Source organism: Oncorhynchus mykiss, chromosome 17 (assembly GCF_057628025.1).
Source record: "Oncorhynchus mykiss isolate SJ-2025 chromosome 17, ASM5762802v1, whole genome shotgun sequence".
Classification (NCBI taxonomy): Eukaryota; Metazoa; Chordata; class Actinopteri; order Salmoniformes; family Salmonidae; genus Oncorhynchus; species Oncorhynchus mykiss.
In genome coordinates, this window is record NC_143038.1 from 7,375,362 (window position 1) to 7,386,994 (window position 11,633).

Genomic DNA, 11,633 nt, shown 5'->3' on the forward strand with positions numbered 1-11,633 from the left:
CTGCTCCACATTTTGGAGAGGCATATTTGTTCTACGTAATATATATCCGTCTGAACGTTCCTTATCCCAATTCATATGGAATGTGTGGTCTATGTATCCATCAGGACCTGTGGTTGCCCTACTTCAACGTGACTACTGACATCACGGCGTCCGCCATGCGTGTGCACCAAGACGGTGAGTGACAGGCAGCTAACCGCTGGCCCCTCCCCCCTCTGCTCTATCGCTGTTTATAAATGGACGACTAGATTTTTTAAAGTTGTCTTGACCACACTACAGAAGTAATTGTCCTAGTTCTGCGGGATTTTGAGTGGAAATTGGATATAGCTGTTAGGATAACTCTCATGCAGTCAGATAAACACACACTATATAACTATATATATATATATATATATATATATAACTATATAACTATATAACTATATATATATATACTCCATATGTAACGCTATTTAACTCAATCCACTCACGCTGGTACGCTCAAACTACCGTGGGATTGACATGATCATGCATTCCTAATGTCATTCGGCGTTTGCCGATAACAGCTGGCTAATTTGGAGTATGCGTTATGAGATTAAAATCCTACATTTGGGTCATTTAGCTCTCATCCAGAGCGATTTACAGTTAGTGCCTTCACCTTAAGATCGCTCGGTGTTGTTATAATTAGGAGTTTGAGATAAATTGGTTAGATTCTGCATGCCTTTCAGCTGTATAATATTAATAGGGGGGGTCATCCAATTGGTACACTGAAAGTCCTCTTTTCCCTGCTTGTTTGTTATGTTCATCCGTTGACTCACACTTAATATATGGATTGTTTATGTATGGGATGACTGACTGAGTGAGAAATGCACTACCACTAACTGTAGCTAGAATAGTCCTAGAGGCTGGCAGTATGACCCCTGCTGACCTCTTGGAGTCAAAGGCCACAACCTTTGGCTTATGGAAGGAAGCCTACCCCCAAATCCAGTGTTGGTACATGTTGCGTGCCTTTTGTTATCACCGGTAATGTCCACTAGTTTGTAAGAGCAAAGGGATTTATAAAAAGTCATGTATATTAGTTGACGTTATTTATGTACTGATTTCTGGCCACATGGGCAAATGAAGCAAATGAATCCTCCTGGATTTGGGGTGTCAAGGTTGTGGGGTCCTCCAGTTATATCTTCAATGCTTGTCTGCACTTGGCATGTTTACTAACGGCGAGAGCAAAGCTTTACAACGCTCTCTCTCTTTACCTATCTCCTGCCTCCTCCCTAGTGTGATGTCACTTCCTGTTGACACAGCCTAGTACACTCCCACTGCTCATCTCTATTGCTCTCTTTCTCAGGTTATTCCTCCTACCTTTCTGACATCTGTTTTTATGTTTAAAACATGTCTTTAAAACAACACCAAACAAACCATGCCACAGTGACTTCCCTAATGACTTCCCTCTGCTTATATGGGGACACTTTCACCATCTGCTGTTTTGGCTTACTATTAGCCTGGTCCCAGATCTGTTTTGCCATCTTGCCCACTCGTATGGTCATTGTTGGGTAGATGGCACAAACCGATCTGGGACCAGGCTAGTGTACTATAGGCATAGTGTAGTGTGCTAGTCGCTGATCCTTCCACCCCTGTCCATGTCAACAAGTAGGATCCAGAACACTCTTCCCTTGCTTTACCCCTCCGCACCCTAACGCCTCTCCCTCCATCCCTCCCTCGCTTCCCGTAGTTTCTCCCAATGTGCTTTTCTGCAGCTCTGAGAAAGTGGGCAGTTTTAACACCAACCTCAGGGTTTTTCAACAGGAAGTTGCACCGTTGGCGCATTTGTAACGCGAGGACTTTACGAGTTGGTGGTGACACTTTGGTTTATGCAAACACCCCATGTTCCCATAAGCCAACCAATGAACGTTAGTCTCTTTGACGTTGTGTAAATTTGGCATCATTTAGTCTTTTATTTTTTTATGTTACGCTTGACCTGTAGCTTAATTTCAAGATGGCGGCTTTTAGAGTACGGTCATAGCCATCAAGTTTCTAGATCCTGCGTCGTGTGCGCTAGCTAACTCTCCCTGGCTTGGAGATGGATCTTTCTCCATCTTCCTTTTTGATATTTTTCTAACTCTAACTTCTCTCTTTCACTGGCCTCCTCCCTCTATCACTCTCTGAGAATGTTGGTGCATTTTGTAGTAATCTTGTTTGTTGCCGGCTGCTATCTGACCAAGCTAATAATAATTCTAACACTCTAAACTAAACGCCAAACAGGACGACCGTGGCTGTTGATAGCCTGGGAAAGAGTGGAAATACACTGTGTACAAAACATTAGGAATACCTCCTTAATGTTGTGTTGTACCCCTTTTTTGCCTTTAGAACAGCCTCAATCCGTCGGGGAGTGGACTCTACAAGGTGTTAGAACCGTTTCACAGGGATGCTGGCCCATGTTGACTCCCAATGCTTCCCACAGTTGTGTCAAGTTGGCTGAATGTCCTTTTTGAGTGGCGGGCACTTACATTTTTGTTGTCTTGCCCGTTCACACTCTGAGTGGCACACGTATACGATCTGTGTCTCAAGGCTTGAAATTCCTTCTTTAACCTGTCTCCTCCCCTTCATCTACACTGATTTTGAAGTGGATTTAACAAGTGACATCAATAAGGGATCATGGCTGTCACCTGGTCAGTCTATGTCATGGAAAGAGCAGGTTTTCTTAATGTCTTGTGCACTCAGTGTATGCAGGTCTCCATTTTCCAATGAGGTTTCGGAACTAATACATGGTTCCTTTGAGGGGTTTAGGACAACGCCATTTAGCTATTAGTTTGAAATTCACTGTAATATTAATGCTGTGACGCTATTTGGTTATTTTCTATCTGTATTTTAAAAACGAACTACAGTCCTGTCTGTGCCATCTGTTTTAGTTCTAGAACTGGCCTCTGTTTTTTTTGTTAGTTCTAGAAACGTTGCGTTATGTTACCTGACCATGTTCACTGAGGGTTTTCTATTGTATACGTCAGATACAATTTCAGGTCGTTTACGTTTTTAGATTGTATACGTTGAGAGCTCTGGACATGTTCTGCCCCTTTTTTATCTCCTGCTCTTTTCTGTCCCTCTCTCTCTTGATATATACATCTGTCTGTCTCTAGCTCGGTCTTGCTCCTAGGTTTACAAAATTTACAGAGACTTTCCAAAGTTCCCAGGTTTTTCAAAAATCCCAGTTGGAGGATCCCCAGAATCAACAAATATGGGAACTTTGGGAACGTTTCTGACAATTTGGAACCCTAATCTCTCTCCTCTCTATCTCTCTCCTCTCTCTCTCTTTCTGGCTCTGCCTCTCTCTCTCTCTGGCTCTGCCTCTCTCTCTCTCTGGCTCTGCCTCTCTCTCTCTCTGGCTCTGCCTCTCTCTCTCTCTGCCTCTCTCTCCCTGTCCATGTTTGATGTCCCCTCTCCATCTTCCATTCTGACAGGCTCGCTGTGGCGCTATGTTAGAGCGAGTGCCTCCTACACCCCCTATTTACCTCCCCTCTGCGACCCCAAGGATGGCCACCTGCTTGTGGATGGTTGCTATGTTAACAATGTCCCAGGTCAGAGTTCATAGTTCAAACCCCGACCCCCCCCCCCCCCCCCCGTCTCACCCCTTAACCCCAAAAGGAGTTGTAGAAGTTGCTCCTGACCACTGATACAGGGTCATATTATTTTCACCCACCTGATGGTTAATGTTAGGATTGGGGTTATGTCATCTGATCCCAGATCTGGGGTTAGGGGCAACTTCTACCTTAAGCTCTTTTGAAATGACCGACAATCGACCACTCCCTCCCCCTCCCTCTTTCCCACGTTCCGTCTCACCTTAACCCCACCTGACCAGTCGGACATTGGGAACCCATGGTTTGGAAGGAAAGTTAGGCTAATAATACAGTGTCTATTTCGGTATGTGAGTGGAGGGGATGCAATGTTTCGCTCCCCTACACCCAGAACCACCCATTCTTAACACCAATACTTCTCTATTCAATTTGGCTTCAATAGTTCACACTCCTACACAAGTCAGTTCCGAATTGGCTTTGTCCCGCCCCCCAGTGTCAGTAAGCCCCTCTCCATGCCTCCAGATTGGCAGTGAGGCTTTGCTCATGCAGGTACATATCCATGGGTCAGACAGAGAGGTGCATGATGATCCTGCTTTTGGTGCCCCGCCCCCTCCCTGTTTTTGGTTCTCCATGCTCCTCCACTTCATCTCCCAAGTTCTCCTGCACTTGGCTGGTATACTACACACCAAGTGTACACTTACTCGCCTGCTTTTTCCTGAGCATGTCACACAGGCTTTTCCCTGAGGCCTTTCCACACAGTTTGCTGCTTGTCGTTTCCCACGTTCTAAAGCTTGGGCCTCAGTCACTCGTTTGTCAGTGTAGGTCCATAGGTTGTAGCTTTTTTGCGTATCGACCTAGCTATAGGAACACAACATGTAGCGTTCTCTTCAGGGTTTTGAAGCTGATCCTATGGTGTGGGGAAATAAAGGTTTTGTGTTGAGGTCAGAGAAGGTCACCATATAGGCTATTTCATGTTTTGTTTTTTAATTGTGGGTCTGTAGTCTGGGTTTTTTCTCTGTCCATTTGTCTGCCCGTTCGTCCATCGCTTGATCCCATGTCGTCATACCGAGCAGTGCTTATAAATGGCTTATGTCAACCATTTGTACCCCCTCCCCCAGCAGCTACACCTCCCCCTCCCCCTGTCCATGTATGTGCATGTGTCTGTGTACTGTACGCATCTATATATATTTACTCTTTACATATATATTGATGACAGTGTTGCTGATGCTACCCGTTTCCCTTTAGCTTTTTCTAGCGAGATGCCAAAAGTGTTCTGGATCCTACCAATGCCCATAGACGAGCATACAGTTCTATCACTCTTGTCAGTGAAAGGCTTGATTGAAGCCTCAAATTAAAAGTGGGCTGAAAATGGTGACTGTGCGTTTTGTTAGTACTTCTAAGTCCTGAACAGTTCAGTTCAATGATTCCACACTGAAATTCTTCAGTCTCCTATGTCCCCTTCAAACTCCACCCACACACACAGCAGCATCCTTCTCTTCCTCTGGTGCTCCTTCTCCTTCCAATCCATGCAGCGCCCAGCCTCCCCCTGCCCTCTCCTGGTCCGGAGTGGTATTACAGGACCACAGCTCTGGGCAGGGCTGGCTGGTTGCCCCTAACATGTTCACTAGTGTCTGAGAGATCTCCAAATGCTGTGACCAGACTACCAACCCCCTGTGCTCCTTGTGTCTAGTTGAGGAGTCAGGGAACTGAAGGCGAAGTTTAAAAGGTTCCTCATACCTCTATTTTTGGTGATTTTTTTTGTTTTTGTATGTTTTCACCAAGTGCTGTAAAACAGATACTATTTTTTTGTAAATGGTTATAAAAGAAAAAGCTTCACTTTGGCTCGATAACCTTTCACAGGGGTTAACTCACAGGGGTTAACTCACAGGGGTTAACTCACAGGGGTTAACTCACAGGGAGCATACGGTTGTGGTTGGGGACAGAGTCTGGAGATCGAACCAACCCTTGATACTCTGTGGCTGCACCCTTACCCCCTGTACCCTGTGCGTAGACCTGACACACACAGGTCTCTGTGCATGGTAAGGTGGTTCAGGGGATGCAGAAGTGATTTGAGAGGTTGGGCAGCACCACATTCACATCCCGTGGCTAACCCTTTGGCGGTTACCCACCTCTGGGTTAACCAATTGGGATGGCACCCTTTGGTTTGGGGCTGTGGTCTGCTGCCAAAACGCATGACCAACCTGAAGTTACACCAACATTATTGAGATGTTATCCCCTCCCCCCTCCCCCTCCCCCCCCTGGGTGTGGCTCACAGGGTCACTGTGGCGCTATGTGAGGGCGAGCATGACCCTCTCAGGGTACCTGCCGCCCCTCTGCGACCCCAAAGATGGCAACTTGCTTATGGACGGGGGCTACATCAACAACCTGCCAGGCAAGTAGATGATGATGAGGAGGAGAATAGGGAGGAGGGAGGGGGTAGTAGGACATTTTCAGAGTTATTTTAGTTGAGGGGGGGGGGGGGGTTGAGAGAGCGTCCATGGGTAAGTAGGGGCTGTCATTGACGATGGTGGAGATGACAGTTTGACAGAATTCAGTTGCATTTTCTACCATCTGAGCAGTGGGAATGAGCGTTCAAATCATTTCCATTTGTCGAAATGTTCAATTTAATTTGCCAACAATTTGCTCAAAATATAGCCAATCTTTACCTATCAGATGGGAGAAAATACAACACAGAGCGTCAAGTGTGTTAGTGGTGGTGGACACTGGCGGTACAAAGTATCCCATTGTCCAGTATCCACAAGCTTTTTAAATCAGCACTAAATCAACAGAGTTTCAGAATGCTATGTGTCTGTCAGTCAGGCTTCCTGGTGTCTTACTGGCTGAGAACATCTAAAGGTATGGGACATACCGTGTTCCTCAGATGATTTGGGTGTTGATAGAGTGGTGAGCTTTCAAACGATATACAGTTGGCTTTCTCAATTCCATAAAACGAATCAGTGACTTACTAGACACCAGTCGGCTCTGACAGTACATTCCCTTCCAGTAGGAAGACGACACGCAGTATCAGGCCCCTCAACAAACCGGTATTCATTAGGCTGTTACCAACCTGGGAGTAATTCCAAATGGATGTATGGATTGCCTGTTGCATTCCTACTGGAAAAAAAGACAACTTGAAACATTCTTTTTTTTCCTTCTGCATACTACTCAAATGTCTATCTCTTCTACTATGCTACTCTTATCTCCTCTGGAAGTTGTCATTGTAGCGTGCCGGGAAAAAATGTGACTCACAAAACCATGTTTCACAAACCTGATGAAGTTGAACATCATCCGTCTCTATTTTGGGTGATTCAGGTTCATTTAGATGTGGAATCTCCTTGCGGTTTGTGCAACATGGTCGGGTGGCTTCGAGGTTTACGATACGTGTGATTATTTGACGTTTTGGGTGGACACACCCACAGAGTTGGACCCCAGTGTCTGTCGAGGTAAAGCAATGACTAGTCTCACATTCTAATAGGCAGAGGAGGCGCAATGCCATAGCCACCATCTAGTGTTCACAGGTGGTTTAGATAGCTAGTACCCATAGAACTAACGCTAATGATATACATTTAGGCTTGGTTCATTTTTACATTTGTCATTTAATAATTAACAGACGCAACTTACATGAGAAATTAGGTGCCTTGCTCAAGGGCACATCGACTGATTTTTATTTTATTTTTTTCCCCCCCGGCTTCGGGGATTCGAACCAGCGACCTTTGTGTTACTGGACCAACACTCTAAACCGCTAGGCTAAACACATTGGGTCAACACTGTGGAGTGGACTGGTGAGACCTGCACCCTTCACAGGGTTACTTGGTCTCAAACCCTGTCTGGGACTCGCACCATAAACACACACCAAGGCTGCATTATCAACCATGCAGGAGCGTACAAAACGTGGAGATAAGAATTCACCCAAACATTGGGACCATCAAAACATGAGTAGATGCACTGTATAAAACTGGAAATTAAATGAAGTTTTGATGTGATTATCCAGTGAGTGATAATCCAGCCAATTGGGATGTCTGTTTCTGGTGGAGTGAGTTTGAATATGGTAATAAAGTATATGAAGGACAAGGTTCCTATTAGGAATTAACCCCAGACTGGGTTTTCCTTATCGTCCCTGCTGCCGGCTCGTGTACGTCCGTGTTTGTGTGTCGTTACGTGTGTGTGTGTATGTGTGTGTCACAACGTGACGTCCCACAGCGGACATCGCGAGGAACATGGGCGCCAAGACTGTCATCGCCATCGACGTAGGTAGCCAGGACGAGACGGACCTCTGTAACTATGGCGACAGCCTGTCGGGCTGGTGGTTGCTGTGGAAACGAATCAACCCCTGGGCAGAGAAAGTGAAGGTATGATGATCAACGCAGATGGCCCCACACACCGACACGCGCGCACACACTCCTACACACTATCGTCTATACCCACCCAGGTTCCAGACATGGCAGAGATCCAGTCCAGGCTGGCCTATGTGTCGTGTGTACGTCAGCTGGAAGTGGTTAAGAAGAGTGCCTACTGCGAGTACATCAGACCACCCATCGACCGCTTCAAGACAATGGACTTTGGCAAGTTTGACGAGATCTACGTGAGTTCCACAATTCCTTCTCAACACCTCTCTCTCGGTCTCGTCTCCTTATGCAGGCTCTGGGATATGTTCAAAGTGTATTTACATTCATGATCACGTCTTTGTTACAGTTGAAGTCGGATGTTTATGTACACTTATGTTGGAGTCGTTAACTTGTTTTTCAACCACTCCACAAACTTCTTGTTAACAAACTATAGTTTTGGCAAGTCGGTTAGGACATCTACCTTTGTGCATGACACAAGTCATTTTTCCAACAATTGTTTACAGACAGATTATTTCACTTATAATTCACTGTATCACAATTCCAGTGCACAGAAGTTTACATAAAGTTGACTGTGCCTTTTAAACAGCTTGGAAAATTCCAGAAAATGATATCATGGCTTTAGAAGCTTCTGATAGGCTAATTGACATCATTTGAGTCTATTGGAGGTGTACCTGTGGATGAATTTCAAGGCCTTCCTTCAAACTCTGCCTCTTTGCTTGACATCGTGGGAAAATCAAAAGAAATCAGCCAAGATCTCAGAAAACAAATTGTAGACCTCCACAAGTCTGGTTCATCCTTGGGATCAATTTCCAAATGCATGAAGGTACCACGTTCATCTGTACAAACAATCACACGCAAGTATAAAAACCATGGGACCACGCAACCGTCATACCGCTCAGGAAGGAGAAGCATTCTGTCTCCTAGAGATGAACGTACTTTGGTGCGAAAAGTGCAAATCAATCCCAGAACAACAGCAAAGGACCTTCTGAAGATTCTGTAGGAAACCGGTACAAAAGTATCTATATCCACAGTAAAACGAGTCCTTTATCGACATAACCTGAAAGGCCACTCAGCAAGGAAAAAGCCACTGCTCCAAAACCACCATAAAAAAAGCCAGACTACGGTTTGCAGCTGCACATGGGGACAAAGATCTTACTTTCTGGAGAAATGTCCTCTGGTCTGATGAAACATAAATATATCTGTTTGGCCATAATGACCATCGTTATGTTTGGAGGGAAAAAGGGGAGGCTTACAAGCCAAAGAACACCATCCCAACCGTGGAGCACGGGGGTGGCAGCATCATGTTGTGGGGGTGCAGGGGGACTGGTGCACTTCACAAAATAGATGTTATCATGAGGGAGGAAAATTATGTGGATATATTGAAGCAACAGCTCAAGACATCAGTCAGGAAGTTAAAGCTTGGTCACAAATGTGTCTTCCAAATGGACAATGACCCCAAGCATAATTCCAAAGTTGTGGCAAAATGGCTTAAGGACAACAAAGTCAAGGTATTGGAGTGGCCATGACAAAGCTCTGACCTCAATCCTATAGAAAATGTGTTGGCAGAACTGAAAAGGCATGTGTGAGCAAGGAGGCCAACAAACCTGACTCGAATACACCAGCTCTGTCAGGAGAAATGGGCCAAAATTCACCCAACTTATTGTGGGAAGCTTGTGGAAGGCTACCCGGGAACGTTTGACCCAAATAAACCATTTAAAGGCAATGCTACCAACTACTAATTGACTGTATGTAAACTTCTGACCCACTGGCAATGTGATTTAAAGAAATAAATAATTCTCTCTACTATTATTCTAACATTTCACATTCTTAAAATAAAGTGGTGATCCTAACTGACTTAAGACAGAATTTTTACTAGGATTAAATGTCAGGAAATGTGAGAAGTTTAGTTGAAATGTATTTGGCTAAGGTGTATGTAAGCTTCCGCCTTCAACTGTATGTAATTTTAGATAACAGCTGACATTAAGTTTTGGTAAAATACAGTCTCCTGTTCATAGCTAACAAATCACACGGTAAAAGACCATCTTCGAAGCTTGGCCTCCACCAGACTCTGTTGCTGCGGTAGCTTGTTTCTGTAAAACATGGTCTGTTACCCCAGGCTAACCTGTCCTCTCTGTCAGGATGTGGGCTACCAGCACGGCAAGCTGCTCTTCACCGGATGGGCCCGTGGTGACATCATCGACAACATGCTCAAGGACCACCGCTCGGCAGACTACAACGACAGCAAGACCAAGACAGACGTGAGTCACACACACACACACACACGCATCACAAATCTTACATTCACCATCTCACAGCTGCTCCACTTTACATTAGCACAGTTACATTTCTATAACGTTATTATAACCGTCTTTACATTATGACCTTCTCCTAACATAACATTTACCTAACGTTATTATAACATTCCCATGACATTCTCTTGTTTTTAAGCTGTGTTCGTTATTACATTTTTACACAAATTCTAACATTCTCGTACCATAATGACATTGTCTTGTTTGTATTCCAGTCCTATACGTGTCCAGGGTCAGACTTCACTGACCTGGCTGAGATAGTGTCCAGGATTGAGCCGGTCCAGACCTACGTCGATCCTGATGCTGCTGAGGGTAAGAGGCTATTATAAAGTGGAACATGTACCGAAGTCTGGCAGCAGTAACCCTGCTGCCATGGCGATAAGGGTTTGAGCCTTTCCCCTTCCTCTCCGTTTCCCTCTGTTACTGTCTCCGTTTCCCTCTGTTACCGTCTCCGTTTCCCTCTGTTACCGTCTCCGTTTCCCTCTGTTACCGTCTCCGTTTCCCTCTCCGTTTCCCTCTGTTACCGTCTCCGTTTCCCTCTGTTACCGTCTCCGTTTCCCTCTGTTACCGTCTCCGTTTCCCTCTGTTACCGTCTCCGTTTCCCTCTGTTACCGTCTCCGTTTCCCTCTATTACCGTCTCCGTTTCCGTCTGTTACCCTCTCCGTTTCCCTCTTCCAAGTGTCCTGCAATAAAATAATAATCAGAGCTCCAGAGCCAGTGTCCATGAAGCCTCTCAGAGCAGGATTGCTGATCTAGAATCAGGTTTGCCTTTTAGATCATAATGAATAAGATTTCTATGGAAAGATCCTAGGTCAGCACTCCTACTCTGGAGACTGAATACGGACCCTGGTCACCTTTAAAAAAATATATATTGAATGTATCTTTACTTAAATTGTAGCTCCTTTACGATAGAATATACCTGGAGAGAGACTATATATACCTAGGTGTGGACACCTCTTCAAATTAGAGGATTCGGCTATTTCAAACAGTCTAATATTGGCAGTAGAATGTCCTTACTGAAGAGCTCAGTGACTTTCAATGTGGCACCGTCATAGGATGCCACCTTTCCAACAAGTCACAACATCATATTAATACCCGTGATTTTTGAATGAGATGTTTGACAAACATACTTTCGGTCATGTAGTGCATCACATGGCAATCTTCAGTCTTGTTGCTAGAGCTACGGTAGGGCTGGTCTCTTTCATATAGCGCATTACTGTGTCTGTGTGTCCCACAGCGGGGGACGAGTCAGACTGCCTGACGGAATATGAGGAGGACGGGATGGACACGGTGAGAGAAGAGGAGGAGGAAGAAGAGGAGGAGGAAGAGGGGGAACAGGAACTCGATGACCTCTCCCCGGGAGAATGGGGTCAGAACGGAGTCTTCCAGGCGGTACGTGTAACACACAGACCCCATATCCACATCATAGACTCACA

At 45.2% G+C, this 11,633-nt stretch overlaps 1 protein-coding gene across 3 annotated transcripts in view; it reads left to right on the top strand.

The window, feature by feature from the left end:
• The window catches only part of LOC110493542 (patatin-like phospholipase domain-containing protein 6), a 35,059-nt gene that overhangs the window by 20,772 nt on the left and 2,654 nt on the right, over window positions 1-11,633 (top strand). The window contains exons 27-34 of one of the 3 annotated variants that reach the window (XM_090204640.1): window positions 105-174; window positions 3,429-3,545; window positions 5,818-5,934; window positions 7,743-7,891; window positions 7,972-8,124; window positions 10,027-10,146; window positions 10,413-10,509; window positions 11,435-11,589. In XM_090204640.1, coding sequence (XP_090060766.1) covers window positions 105-174; window positions 3,429-3,545; window positions 5,818-5,934; window positions 7,743-7,891; window positions 7,972-8,124; window positions 10,027-10,146; window positions 10,413-10,509; window positions 11,435-11,589 — 978 coding nt within the window. The remainder of the gene's footprint in view (window positions 1-104; window positions 175-3,428; window positions 3,546-5,817; window positions 5,935-7,742; window positions 7,892-7,971; window positions 8,125-10,026; window positions 10,147-10,412; window positions 10,510-11,434; window positions 11,590-11,633) is intronic. The other 2 variants (XM_036949473.2, XM_036949472.2) reach the window with 2 other exon arrangements.